Source organism: Crinia signifera, chromosome 4 (assembly GCF_055691185.1).
Source record: "Crinia signifera chromosome 4, ASM5569118v1, whole genome shotgun sequence".
Taxonomy (NCBI): Eukaryota; Metazoa; Chordata; class Amphibia; order Anura; family Myobatrachidae; genus Crinia; species Crinia signifera.
In genome coordinates this window covers 210,514,942-210,530,538 of record NC_139220.1, presented here as the reverse complement: position 1 = coordinate 210,530,538, position 15,597 = coordinate 210,514,942, and the positions used below count along the sequence as shown (strand labels likewise).

The following is a 15,597-nucleotide window of genomic DNA, read 5'->3' as shown; positions in this document are numbered from 1 at the left end:
GGCCGCCCATGCATTGTATGGGCTTTTTTTTTTTATTCATCACTGACAGCTCCCGCCGGCTCCCCCTTCCCGGCTCTATGCCGCCTGTGTCCCCCGCAGCGTCCCCAGCCCCCCCTGCTCCCTCTACCGCCTCGCCGCCCCACTAGGTCCCAAGTCGGGTGGTCGGACGTGCAGCAGGTCCGACCACCCGACGCAGATCCGATGCGCACGGGACCGCGCATCGGATCTGAGGGGACATCAAAACTAGCCGATTTTGGTCCGATTTCGGCCAGATCCAACTGATCTGGCTGAAATCTGACCAAAATCGGCTAGTGTATTACCTCAGCGCATGGGACACTGAGAATTATTTTCTGACTCATTTACTCATCAACACCGAAGCCAAACCTCTTGACCTAGAAAATTGGTGAGTATATTCCTTCTATGACATAAGCAAGCACTATACAGGTTTGTTCTTTTGTTTGAAATTTGACTATTAAGGGGGTGAAAAGGCATAAATGTCTGTTGTCTGAGGCGATTTGGTGACAAAGCAGGACTGTATTCTCATTGTCTGGGCTAAACACCATCCACCAGTGATGTTTGGCAGTAGGTGTGGTTCTAAATTAAACTTTTTATATTTGGATAATTCATTTGATCTGTATTTTTTATTTTTGTCATACATGGCAATCAAGTTTTTGAATGTTACAGGGGAGATGGTCCCTCACACCATTGGCACCATCACAGAAAACGAAGTCTACTTGTTCCAGACCCTCTCCTATCTCATGTATCACACTCTCCAAATGGCTAGCTTGGTGTATGAGCTAATTGTAAAGCTTTTGGTGGGAAACTGGTAGAACAAAGCAAAGGGGACAACTACTCCAGATCTTCAGAGTACCTCCTTAATATATACAAAGCCTAAAGGTGCCCATACACGTTACAATTATTGTATACAATATTGTATACAATATCGCATCTCATCCGATCTGGTATTTGCGATGACATCAGATGAGATGAGATCTAGTACAAAAAGTATGTGCAGCACGTACTTTTTGTACTAGATCTCATCTCATTTGATGTCATCGCAAAACCCAGATCGGATGAGATGCGATATTGTATACAATATTGTATACAATAATTGTAACGTGTATGGGCACCTTTACTTATGGTGGTTTATGCAAACTGGTGGTGACTAGCCAACTTTCAAGTTTTCTCTTCAAGGTTTCCTGGTAAGCTGTATGAAAGTTTGCTGCTGAGCATTTTCCTTTGAGGCGGCTACTTAGGTACATCTGCTTGTATATATCTATATTATCTATTTATCTATCTCTCCTACAACATGCCAGGGGCATGTTTCTGTAGGAAGGGATCAATGATTACAAGTGAGAGGAGACAGTCATTGAGTTAAGGTCCCCATACATTAGTCCGACTTGCTCCTGCTGGCACCGCAACAGCTTCCTCGGCTGCCCGGCTCCCTACGCAGCCTCCCCCTGCTCCCTCTGCCTGGCTCTCTATTAGCCGGCATCCCCCTCCCGCTGACTTCCATCACACAGCTCCCTCCTGCAGCTCCCCGGGGAATGCATATGATAAATCCATGCGATCGGGTCGGACAGGATGTCTACAAGTGCGATTTGGGCCGATTTCACAGCCCGATTCATCCAAATCGGGTGAAATCGTGCCCAAGTCGCATAGTAGATGGGGGCCTTAAGAGATTGCTGGTATTGAAGTGTGAGAGAAAAGAAAGGACTGTGAGAACAGGAAAGAAGAGGGCCCTGCTCCAAGGAGCTTACAGTCAGGAGGGAAGGAGAGACAGACAGGCGACATGAGGTGCAATCAAGGAAGCCTCAAGGCAGAGATTGCCAAGACATGAGGCGGCAGTTAGAGATAGCGGCCACATGGCGGTATCACAGTAATACATTACACCAACATCTCTTTCTCTCTCTGGAGCCCTACCAAACTTATCAGCTCCTAACTGACATGTCACAGGCTGTTTGAAAAATGGCTGGTAGGAGCCGATTGGTTAGTGGTTTATCACTCTCCATTTTAACACTTTTCAAGGCTTAGTACATCTCGCCCTCATTCTGTTTCCACAACTTTGTAGAAGCCTCTCCCCATATTTCCAGCACAATAAAACTCTCTCCACAGGCTCCTGGCTCGGGGGCTTTGCTGTACCACAGGGGTTTCAGCCAGGTGTCATCTTGAGCTTTCTGCTTTACTCTCCTCTCAACCTCTTTTATTAACTGAACAAGAGAAAAATATTGGCGCTAACTCCAACTACCACACTAATGTTTTAAAAGGTTGTAGAGTTTTTGGGCATGAACCTATACGCTGCTGCAAATAGACACTAATCAAATGAATGTATAGGTTTGCAACAGGTTCCTGCAGCGTTTATATACGGAAATGCCTATTTCCAAAGATGCATAGAACAAAAAAAGAAAATCACATAAAGCGCGCTGGAAACATTGTATATACAAAGGGAATATTTATTACACTAATATTCACTGGCCAGTGATCGGGTACACAATTAAAAATAAAATTGCATAGGATTTATATTATAAAAGAAAACATATATAAAAAAAATGTGATCTGACACAGTGGGTGGTCTGAAAATTGTCTGAAAATTGTCACAATTAATTGCTGGCAATCCCAATCAAAATCGCCAATCGATTGCTTAATCAGGTTTTTAAACATGTTTAATAATCTGGTATTATCTGCAGATCTTTTTTATCTTTTCGTCTTCTTCATCTATTTACATTATGAACAGCTGAAATGACAATCGATTGGGGCAATTTCTAGATATGAAGATGCAATCTTTAGATGGAAAAATCTGCCGATCACTGAAATAAATCTGTAATGTGTGGGCAAAGTCAGATAGATTGTAAAATCCATTTATCTGGCCAAAATATCCCTATATCTGAAAATCCATAAATTGTGATTGCTGATGTATGAGGCCCATTAAGGTGAAATGGTCAGCCAGCTGACATCCGGGAATCTGTCGAATTCCGCCTTCAACGCTGTCTGAAACAACAGAATTGCATAGGCGACTGCTGCTATTTCCTGTCGGAAATAGCGACACGGATTGAATACTTCCCCTATATGTCAACCATAGTCATGTCGACTTTTTGCTTGTATAAACCTTTTGTCAATGGCGACCTTTAACTGTCTATGTAGCCACTGTCGACCTCTCATCCGGATAATCCATGGGTCAGCTTTGATTTATCAAACAAGCGTTAGTGAGACTGTGACATAGCGGATGCCGGGAGGACGCAGCATTACAGAGGCAGCACAGCGCTGTGTGAGCCCGGAGTAGGCATGTGTGTGGTGCGCGGCTCCCGGTGCTGGGTGTAGCGGAGGAGGTGGAGAGCGGCAGCAGCAGCAGCAGCATCAGACAGAGCACATGAATGAAGCTGTGGCCAGGGAGGGGACAGGGCTGGCGGGGAGGTGCTGGGAGCGCAGTGTAGGGTTACTAAGTTTCTATCAGCTGAAGAGGGCACATTAGTGAGTGGTGGGGGTGGGGTGACAGCATGAGTACCAAATGTCTGCTAGCCGGACCTGTGTGACTGATCCCGGCCAGGGCTGTGTGTGTGTGGGTACAGTGTCAGCACCTGGGGAGAGAGGACGGGACGTGAGCTGGGCACTCGCACTTGTATCACTTCTGCCAATCACCAGGGCACGACTCCATGTACTGACGATGATTGAGGTGTGCATCCCTTCTGTGGGGCACCAGGTGGTACACTCAGACAAGACCCGCACGGTGAGTGGCAGGCTGCTGCACCCTGCATCCTATCCATTCGGGTTATTTCACACTCACATGCTGGTTGCTACAGCTGTTTTATGTCACAGGCTAATATTCATATCTGGGGCGAATACAAGCCACTGGGCATGTGTTTGCTTTGTCTGGACCCTTTAGCACAAATGGCAGGCTAGCTAGCTCATCAGGAGGAGATAAAGCTAATGTAAACTAATAATAAGGTTTTCTGGTGTCGAATGTAACATTGTGTATAAGTAATAAGAATAACAATATTGTGTATAAGTAATAATAATATTATACGCTCTTTTCACCAGTACTGGTCTGCTACTAGTGTGTTACACAAATGCAGTATGTGAGCTTCAGTAGCTGCTACTGTACGTTCTGTCATTCTGTACATGACCTGTTGCCTGGGTCTGTATACCTATAGATAGAGATCCATAAACTAGGACATGTTAGGCTGGCGTATTGCTGTTGCAGAGTAACTAGCTGTGTCTGTGTCTAGACTCTAGGGAGACTTTGAACAATGTCTGATTGTGCAATTTGTGTTTGAGTCAGGTCATCTGCAATTCAGTATCTGCTTCATGTCAATTATTCTATTACCTGCCCTATAATAATTACAAATTGCGGCAGCTCTTACCTCTGCGAAGGAGGGGGGCTGCCATGATGCCCCTCCCCCCTTCACTGCCTCTGCCACTGTGCTCGTGGTCCGCCCCACTGCCACTCTCGGTCCCTGCCACGGGACCGTCGCATGCGCAGTAGCTTCTTCGGTACTGCGCATTCGTGGCCCCCCGCCTCTTTGGGTTGCTTTTGCAGCAGCCCCTAGAGTCATATTTAGGGTCCGTCTCATGACCAGTATCGTCCTCGCACTGCGCATGCGCAGAACCTGGTTTTTATGGCCTGACGCACAGCAGCCCATGTAGAGGTGTCCCAGAGGAAGGGAACACCTCCCAATGGGACTGCCTTGGATGATTAGCAGGTCAGACTGCCAGTCAAAGTGAAGCCAGATGCAGTCTCACAGACTGCATCTGGCTTCACTTGGGCAGACAACAGTGGTGGATTTTCCCTGGGGGGCTGCAGCCCATAGTTAAAAACAGCCACTGATAATTACCTACAGCAGTGTCACCCAACCTCTGTGAAGAAGAGGTGTTGCCCATTGGCCATACTGCCTGGCCTGGAAGGTGAGAGCCCCTGCCGCCAGCCGGGGACCGACACCTGCACAGTGGAGATAACAGTGGAGCTGCGGCTTGAGTGCACAAACTCTCAGCTTCTAGAGACTGCATCTGCTGCAGCCCATAGAAGCCAGCTACAGCTGACAATCGGGCAGGCAGTGACTTTATGCTACAAGTCAGCTCTCTGTCAGCATGGCCTGGCAATCCCAGAGGCAGGAAATACCTCCCAATGAGACTGCGGGTGACTGGAAGGCAGCACTTCCAATATGTCACTCCAAATCACAGTGTAGTTGGTGCAGTCATGGACTGCAACTGACAAACTGCAGTGGTGGCTATTTCTGGGTGGCTGCAGCCCAGGGATTAAATATCAACCTCAGATGACTGACCTTCTTTCTTCCTTTCATCTCTCCCAGAAAATAATGTAAACATTGGTACTGGAAAATCTATTCTGATATTCCATTATTGATCTGATATTCTGATATTCCATTATTTTCTCTAGTTTATTAAGACTAAGGCAGGTATTCAATCTGTGCGGATTTTTCCGGCAATTTTCTGTCAAATTTACATTCAAACTATTCAATCCCTGTGCCGACTGTCATAATATCAGTCGAAAATGGCAACATTTCAATAGACATTAGTATAAGTTATTGGATGTATAAGAAAGATTATGATAATTAATGTAATAAACCATGGACCAAATGATGAAATATACCTCATTAAACAGAGTCCAAATAAATGACACATATCTCAGAATGCTGATATCAGTTAACAGATTCGTATCTAAATTAATTATTGACACTACGATACCTTAATGATGCGAACAGTAAGCCAGAAGGTACACCTCATAATGTAGCAGTATGATAACATTTCAGTAGCGCACGCAGGGGGGGTTTCTGAGTACCCAGAACCCCCCCCCCAGGAGTCTAAGGGTCCTAGGCTGAAAGCTGAGGGTCTCCTCTTTCTAGGGATACAAAAATTTTAAAAATCGGCCCTTGGGAACCGGAGATATCCGACTTCAAAGCAGTGGTCCACATCCAAGCCTGTTTTGCTCTTCCCAGTCAGATATTTCAGGTTTTGTCTGACTTAGAGTTTTTCTGAGGGTATATTCCAAAATCTGGGACTCTCCCCCTTTGATGGACACTAGTAGCTTGTCTCTACTATTCCCAGAACCAGAGATATCAGCCTTCCAGCAGCTGGTTACTGCTCCAGCTCCACACACCTGGTATGTAGTTTTATTTGCTCATTGGCAGATTGCTCTGCCTCCTGAACTCTGATCCCCTAGTCCCCAATACCATTTGGTAGGTGGGATTCTCTAGTTTTTAATTCCATTAATTATATATATATATATATATATATATATATATGAAATATATTTCTGGTAACTGGAGATATCTGCAGTCAAGCAAGCTGTCCTCCCACCAGAAAATTATGAATAATAAGCCCACTCCACTATACACCCCTCCTCTGCATATTAAACATCCTCTACCACCCTGGAAGTTATGTATCAGGACCCCTTCATTCAGTCCAATGCCCCCTTCTCACACCTCATCTCCCACCATCTGTGCAGTAAAGGGGTAATTAGTGGAAATTACTGATCCAGGCCCTACATGCTGAGCGGTTGATATAATACCCCCTACCACCCGGGGGACATCAAAGCTTTCCCTACCCCTATCTGGGGATCGGTAGGGGCCCCAATACATTGCTATGCCCAGAGGTCTACACTGCTGCTGTTGATGCCCCTGTATGTATATATATATATATATATGTATTTTTTTATTATTATTATTATTATTATTTATATATATTTGGTCTATCTATAATACTTTAACTGACCCGGCATATACTGGGTCACCTAAGTGTCCATCTCCGTGCTTTGCTCCGCCCCTCTGGAAACCCCCTTCTGAAAATCCTGCGTTTGCCACTGCATTTAGGATCTGCAAAGCGCTGTTGTGCTGAACTGCTAAGAGGATGTACACAGTGCCAGAACTTGTGAGTGTTTTGCACCCCATTCCAAGTTCACAATATTCAACACAGCAGTGGGTGACAGGGAGAGGCAGGGGGAGGCAGAGTGTGACAGGGAAAACAGTGTGTGACAGGGGAAGCAGCAGGGCCGGCGCCACCACTAGGCAAATCTAGGCATTTGCCTAGGGCGCCGGCCACTGGAGGGCGGCATTTTGTGCCGCCCGGTTTCCTGTCCTACGGCACTGTGTACTTAAATCTGGCGGCGGAGGCAGCGGGGGTCCCTGCAGTCCATTAGAAATCACGAGCGCTATCCGCCGGGCTATGCGGAAGCGCTTCTAGTGTGAAAACTCTGGCAGCACGGCGCAGGCTGATCTCAGCCAATCAGCGTGCTGCCAGTGTTTTTACACTAGAAGCGCTTCCGCATAGCCCGGCGGATAGCGCTCGTTATTTCTAATGGACTGCATGGACCTCCGCCGCCAGATTTAAATACACAGCGCCGCAGGACAGGTACCACCACCCCCCCCGGCACCGGGGCGCCCCCACCCCGACTCGCCTGGGGCGCTCCGGTGCCTTGCACCGGCCCTGGGAAGCAGTGGGCCACTTAGTGCTCAGGGGTCCCGGTGCACTGCACCAATGATAGTTCTGCATCTGGACGCACACACAATGACTCCTGGGATGGCGCTGTGTGATGCGTTTTGTCATAAAGATTATGTGACCTTTCTCAGTGCTTTCAAGTGCTGTGCGTACTATGAATGCTGCCCAGGCCATTCAGGACAGCTCAGGATGGACCAAGGGGAGGCAGACTTGACCAGGATGGGTGGGGAGCAAGGTGAGAGGTGGGTACAGTTCATATTGGGAGACCAGACCAAACAAGAGTGATGTGGCCATCGCGCAGAGACTGAGGGGCGGGTTGTGCAATATTCTGAATATTTATTTGATTATTTGTGTATTAAGGTGAGTTGGTTTATTATGGTGAGTGTTGATCCCCCTGTTTCTTTATTTATGTGAGCATGTGGTCACACGGCGCGGCACCCCAACCTGGGAATGGCAAGTACAGTCACTAGGTAGACCACTTATGGTCAACAGTGTCTAAGTCAACGCCTATAAATGGTCGACATATCCTAGGTCAACACTGAAAAGGTTGACACAAGTTTTTCATGTTTACACTGACTTACTTTACCATCCAAGTGGGCATAGAGTTAGATTAAAATAGTGCGCTGAGTTCAGCGAAGGCACGTGGCAAAAGCATGGCAATCTCAGCGAGCCATGCGAGAGGACGCTGTACACTAATATGGTGTCCATGTCGACATATGTCATAACAGACACGCAAAAATAGGAAAACTCGTGGCGACTATGTCACAAGTACGAGCTTGTGTTGACCTTCTATCAATGTTGACCTAGGGCATGGGTCTTCAACCTGTGGCCCTCCAGATGTTGCGAAACTACATGTTCCAACATGCATTGCCACATTATTTCCTATAAGAGCATGCCAAAACTGTCAGGGCATGCTGGGACATGTAGTTCCACAACATCTGGAGGGCCACAGGTTGAAGACCTGTGACCTAGGGTATGTCAACCATTTATAGGTATCAATCTATAGTTAGTCACTGTCGACCATTAGTAGTCGACCTATTGACCTAGACATGGTCGACCCTCTGTACCATAACCATATAGTTCCGAGTAGTGGAATGGATCCTTGCTCTACATATTTTCTGTTTCATATAGTGACAGTCTTTGATTTTGTGTGTGTGTGTGTGTGTGTGTGTGTGTGTATACAGAATACACTTTGACTCCTATTCAGATCTAATCGCAGTACAAATTTGTTCTCAAAATGGGCAAAACCATGTGCACTGCAGGTGTGGCAGATGTAACATGTGCAGAGAGTTAGATTTGTGTGAGTTATTTTGTTTCTGTACAGGGTAAATAGTGGCTGCATTATTTTTACACTGCAATTTAGATTTCAGATTCAACACACCCCACCCACATCTAACTCTCTCTGCACATGTTACATCTGCCCCACCTGCAGTGCACATGGATTTGGACATTTTGAGAACAAATTTGTACTGTGATCAGATCTGAATAAGGACCTTTAGCTCAGCAGAGCCACACAGTTGTTATGAGAACCTTTAGAATCAGAGCTGCTGTATTATATTTCATCAAAATATTTATGTGGTTCCTAGTACACCAGCTGTCTATGGGAAACAAAACAAGGTTCATAGTACAACAAAGTGGGTATAAGATACCTTCATTAATAGTGACAGCTTTCTTTCATTTGTAGCAATGTAATGTAATGGATTAGTGATACCTCTGCCAGTCACAGAGGCCATGTGTCAGAGCTGATAGTGGCCGACTCATGTCCTACTTATTTGTGCGGTGACACTTTTTGGCAGTGGGGTTGCATATGATTAGTAACGCTGTTCCATTCTTGGTTCTCCTTTTTAAAAGCAAACACGTCACACGTCACGTTGACCAGCCCGGTATTATCCACCCCAGGCTTGCTTCTGAGGGCCTGGTTATTACAAAGGAAGATGGGGAGGGGCACTGTTCCTTTTGTGCTGTTGTGTAAGGATAAGAGGCAAATTTACTTAGAGTTCTACCGAAGATGGGATGTTGCCCATAGCAACCAATCAGATGTTACTTCTTATTTATTTATTTAACATCTTCTAGAAGATAATAGATCTAATCTGATTGGTCTCTATGGGCATTATCCCATATGAAAGGAGAACTCCCATCTAAGTAAAATAGTGTGTCAGTAAAACAGGAAATTATTCCGGCGGTTTTCATGTTTTTATGGTGTCTATGTCGACACAATGCCCACATCCCCTTCCATAGCTTGCTTTGGGCCAGGTGCATCGCTCCGTTACTGCTGTACACTTGATTTATTCCCAATCGGAGTCCAAATGGATGGAAGAATGAAAAAGGTCAAGAAATGAACCCCCCCCCCCCCAAAAAAAAAAGTGTCTTAACCTTTTCATGTGTCCACCTTTTCCATGTCAACACTTTGCTTGTGTTGACCTTTTGTCAATGTCGACCTTGTGCATGTCAACCTTTTGCTGTTGACATAACGACTGTCAACCTAGACGGTGGATGTGTTGTGTTCACCCCACCAACAGGGCCAGGAAATTCATAGGAATGGTCCTCTTCTGATGACTGTATGCCAGACAGCACAACATGGCTGACCCTTCTTTGATCTTTGTGGTTGTCACTCCCATGAGACTGAACATTTGCAACACAAACAGATGGGAAGAGACATGCCACATACCTTACTTACAGCAGGGGGTGGCCAGACCTTTGGAGTCAGTGTTCTGCTCTAAAAGCTAAAAAGCTTTTGTGATCTACCAAGGTGGGATTGGGATCATTTGGTCTACAGCATTATGGTCAATGGTCATTAGGTCGACATGGGTCTATGTCAACACGGGAAAAAGTCAACATGGTTCTAGGTCGAAAGGTCATTAGTTTGACAAATCGTTAGTTTGACAAGTCATTAGTTCGACATTGTCTAGGTTGACAGTGAAAAGGTCGACATGGGGTTTTTCACTGTGTTTTTTTTACCTGAATGTCAACACAGTCGACATGGGCATGCGATGCATCGGGCATGGTGCCTTGCTACGCTCGGCACACTATTTTATTCTCCCACCACGCCCTAGTGGATGGTAGGGCATGAAATACCGCCTGTCGGCACATGTTGGCTCAAAAAACTCCATGTCGACCTTTTGACTGTTGACCTAGACAATGTCTAACTAATTACCTTTCGACCTAGAACCATGTCGACCTAGAACCATGTTGGCCTTTTCACATGTCGACCTAATGACTGTCGACCATAATGCTGTAGACCAAATGACCGCATCCCACCAAGGTGGCATAACAAACAGGGGTATGGCATAACAAAAAAAGGCATGGTTTCACTGTAAAAAGGTGTTGGGTCTGTCTTGCCCAAAATCACACATTGTCCACCACAAAAATAAACACATTTTCCATGCAGAAATTTTTTTCTTAATGCATTACCCCACAGAAAAAAAAAAAAAAAAACATTGTCCCACAATACAAATAAAACCACATTGCAGCCCTCATGAAATAATTCAGACACATTTACACACAGGAAAAATTAAATGCATTGGCCTACATGGGAGAAAAAAACATTGCTCTCTGTGTTACACAAAAAATGTTGTTTAACTTTTTTTTTTAAAACCAAATGATCCTGATGACCCTTGATGTATTCATACTACCAGACACTTTTTAATTACATTATTAAGGCCCATACACACTGGGCAAGTTTGAGCTCCAAGTAGCTCACTTTTCCCGTTTTGAGCTACTTTAAGCTAAAAATCGCATATTGTGAATGGGCGGACAATGAGCGTGAGTACTGATGCACTGGCTGCTGCTGTCTGTCACCTGGTATTATAGGATGAGTGAACCACTTTTCATTGTCACCTATGCTGGAGAGTGGTTCACCCTCGTGAAACTTGCTGGGCCGGGTAAAAATCACTCTGTGTTGTATGCACTGAGCGACTTATCGGCCAGCAATTTTGATATCATTCATGGTCAAAAAAACGCTGTGTGTTTGCACCTTTTATACTTAATTTTTTAAAACACATTTTGCCAGAGGTTCTGAAGCCAGGTCACACTCCTAAAAAGAATGTTAGGGTAATAAAATATTGCAGATTTTTTCTCATGCCCGTACATGTGCAAGCCAGAGGAACTTTAAATTTTCAAAGCCAGAGATCGCACCATTGAAGTCCATGGCATGCCTGTGTGTGTACACATGTGTCATAGTCACAGGCAGTCTAGTCGCGTCATCCAAGCCACATCGCATATGCCAGGCATTCCCAACCACGGTCCTCAAGGCACACCAACAGTGCAGGTTTTAGTGATATCCAGACTTCAGCACAGGTGGTTTAATCAGAATCACTCAGGTACTAATTAAATCACCTGTGCTGAAGCCTGGATATCACTAAAACCTGCACTGTTGGTGTGCCTTGAGGACCGTGGTTGGGAATGCCTGGCATATGCATTGCTACAGATGTAGCAAAGCAGACCCCATGTGATCATTCTCTAGCTGCCTAGCCACTGGCCAAATAGCTGGCATCGGCTATCCCACCCACAAAGACCAGACAGTGTTTTATTCTCCACCCAAGCACTAGAAACCAATCACAGTAAATAACAAAAAAAATACACTTAGGTGGTGCGAATTTGGGTTGGGATCATTGGGTCTACAGCATGATGGTCCACAGTCATTAGGTCAACATTGTTGTAGGTCGAAAGGTCGTTAGTTCGACAGGTCATTTGTTCGACAATGTCTAGGTTGACATGGGGGTTTTCACTGGGTTTTTTTTACCTGAATGTCAACACAGTCGACATGGACACAGTTTCAAGTGCACCGCATCCCCTAGCATTGCTCTCTTCACTCGCAATGCGTCGGGCACGGTGCCTCTCTGCGCTCGGCACACTATTTTATTCTCCCACCACGCCCTAGTGGACGGTAGGGCATGAAATACTGCCTATCAGCACATATCAGCTCAAAAAACAGTTAAAATCCCCATGTCGACCTTTTGACTGTCAACCTAGACATTGTCGAACTAATGACCTATCGAACTAATGACCTTTCGACCTAGAACTATGTCGGCCTAGACCCATGTCGACCATCATGCTGTAGACCAAATGACCGCATCCCGTGAATTTAGCACTGTCTGCAGCTTGTCACTTTAAAAAGTGTGTGTGTGTGTGTGGTGGGTAGTAACAGTCCACGGTCCACCTTCGGGATGTGACAGTATAAATGCAGGCGTGACCAGGCATTTTGTAGGGAAGGTGTGTGACGTCAGCTCCAGCCTTGATTAGCTGGTTCTGTGGCAGATCTGTGGAAGGTAGTTACACGCACTTGCACAGACTGGAAAAATCATTAGATGGTGACTGAGCGGAGTATGGATTTGCAGCTGGCTAGCTAATGGTGATGTTTTTGCAAGCCATTCAGTTGCATGGGGCAGAGGCAGAGAAGCTGCAATTTCGCACAGCAGCAGTCAGGCCTGAATAACCCACATATTTAGGTGTGTTAGCAGTGCACCCAGTAATACAAAGCTAAAATGATCTCCATCCCTGCTGAGTTTCTTCAAAAACAGCATTTTGAGTTTAATTTCCTATGTAAGAATTGTTTTCTCATTTGAATTCTATATTTACAATAGTAAATCTGCAGAATATCTGCGTGATATTTGAATGAAACCTGAAATTTGAGAATGAGTGCTAGTTGCAATTATGACTTTCAAAGTTGCACTTTTATGTACAAGCTTATATTTTTTTGTCGCACATTTTAGGGAAAAAAAGTTTTGTTTTCGGGTACACACTAAATGAGACATATACCATCTGCGTGTGGCGCATCATCCTAAAGTTACTTTTGTAACTGCAAAATATTTGCATTTAGCATTCATACCCACAGACCTGCAAATTGCGCCATACTGAGGGAGAGTACTAGTTGTATGACCCCTCGCTTTGGCAGCCTGTCTCTTCTATTGGGCTTCTCCTAGAGAGGGCATTCCAGATATCATCTAATAAATTGTTCCGTCATGGATCCGATAACTATATCGCCATATTCTGTCTAGTGTGTACCCCCAACAGCTGGCTCCCACTGGACATATGCAGGGTAGGCCCATCTGGGTTGCTGCACACCCAATAATACAACCATGGCAATGACAGCATGCATTCTACAGTATACAGTATGTGGCAGTTAAGAATATATTGCTCAATATATTGTTCAACCGATATATCCTTATATTGTTGCTGTCGGCCAGGAAATACATCAATTTGATGTTTACCCAGCCTCAGAGATTTAACTTGTGATTGGATATTTTGTTTCTCATATAAGTCTGTGGAATTTGGATACCAAATATGGCTTTGAAAACATTCTGTCTGCTTTGTTACAGAGGTGGGAAACATTTTTCATTCATTCATTCATTCACAGATAGAAGGAAGAGACGGCCATTGTTCACATCTGTCACATGGTCTGACCTGAAGCATAGATCAAAAGTCAGAAGACAGGGAAGACATGTTTTATAAATGACCTAACTATCCAGCTAATTGTGTTGTAGTGAATTCTTAAGCTGTGTACACACAGGGGCGATGGGGGCTGAAATCGCTGGAAATATGGTCGCAGGCGACCATATTGCCAGTGATGGGAGTGTGCCCCGGTGATAAATCGCCGGGTGCACGCTCCCGTTTTCAGCCCCGTTCTAGTCGCTGATTACCTCTGCGGCGCAGCTAACAGAGGTTCCCCTTTCATCAGCGACCATCTCTGGTCTCTGATGAAAAGGAGACACTGGGCAATATATTGCTCAGCCATATATTGCTAGCAATATATGGCTGAGCAATATATCTCCCCCGTGTGTACGGGGCTTTCGGTCTGTATGGCCTAGACTTCTCTGATTGCATTTTTTTCCATTCTGTGGGCTTAGAGGTCCGTCCAACATGCTAGATTCTAGATAATGGGGGAATTTAATAATATCCCTTTTACACCAAAAATCACAGATCCGACCCGGCATTTGGATGAAGGATCCAAGCCGGGTCGGATCCGAGATTTACACCATTTACACTGCGGTGCCCACCCGCAGTGTAGACGGAGGCGGCGCTAGGAGATGACATCATCTCCAAGCGTCGGGACAGCGGTCATCCCCGCCGAGATCGCTGTGCTGGGGGCAGCCCAGCAACAAAGTAGGCTGCTGGGCTGCCCCCAGCCCCCTTGCACCCCCCAGCTGTCCTCCGGGAGGTGAATGGATGCCGCACACAGGCATCCATTCACCTCCTCCACTGCCGCCGCCGCTGCTGTCTGCAGAGTATAACAGACAGCAGCGCAGGCTGTCTGTGTGCCCCCCCGTCCAACCTGCGGACGCTGCAGTCTACAGGTTGCACGTCCCCCATTTACACCACCCAGGTCCTAGCCGTGTTCTACCCAGGACCTGGGTAGAAGACCCGTGTAAAGGGACACGTCGTGTTTTGCGGCGGTGTAAAAGGGGTATCTGATTGAATGGGTATGTGTGCACCCATTCGATCTAAAATACAGCAGAAAATTTAGCATCTGCTAATTTTCTATCAGCCGAATTCAGCTGATTTGCAGTATTTATAAATGGCAAACTCAGCCGAATTCTGGTGTACAAATTAATACACCATTGATAGAACTAGTATGTATATGGTCATAGAGTTCTATGGTGGTGTGCTCATTTATTAATATTCGTACTGTTGAATTCGGCCCAAAATTCTGCAGAAAATACAAATGGAAAATACTCATCATTTTGCACTTACATTTAGTTGAGGCTGCACAGATCAGTCAGATTTGTGCTGGCTTCTCTGTATAAAAATGTAAACAATAAATACATAAAACAAACTGCGTGGGGTCCCCCCCCCCATGAGCATTACCCCGGCATTCCCAACCACGGTCCTCAGGGCACACCAACCGTACAGATTTTAGTGATATCCAGGCTTGAGCACAGGTGACTTAATTAGTACCTGAGTGATTCTGATTAAACCATCTGTGCTGAAGCCTGGATATCACTAAAACCTGCACTGTTGGTGTGCCTTGAGGACCGTGGTTGGGAATGCCTGGCATAACCCATAATTAGGGTTACCACCTTTCCCCTTTAATTCCGGACACATATTAATTACACAGGTTCTGTGGCTGGCTGACTTCAAGACTCCATATCACCTGGTTTCAAACTTCCACAGAACCTGTGTAATTAATATGTGTCTGGAATTAAAGGGGAAAGG

The 15,597-nt window shown here is 45.5% G+C and overlaps 1 protein-coding gene across 1 annotated transcript in view; it reads left to right on the top strand.

Annotated features, from left to right (window-relative positions):
- The first annotated feature begins 3,460 nt into the window (after window positions 1–3,460).
- The window catches only part of SNX22 (sorting nexin 22), a 58,330-nt gene continuing 46,193 nt past the window's right edge, over window positions 3,461–15,597 (top strand). Inside the window, exon 1 of the mRNA XM_083183695.1 lies at window positions 3,461–3,724. Coding sequence (XP_083039821.1) covers window positions 3,506–3,724 — 219 coding nt within the window. The 5' untranslated portion in view covers window positions 3,461–3,505. The remainder of the gene's footprint in view (window positions 3,725–15,597) is intronic.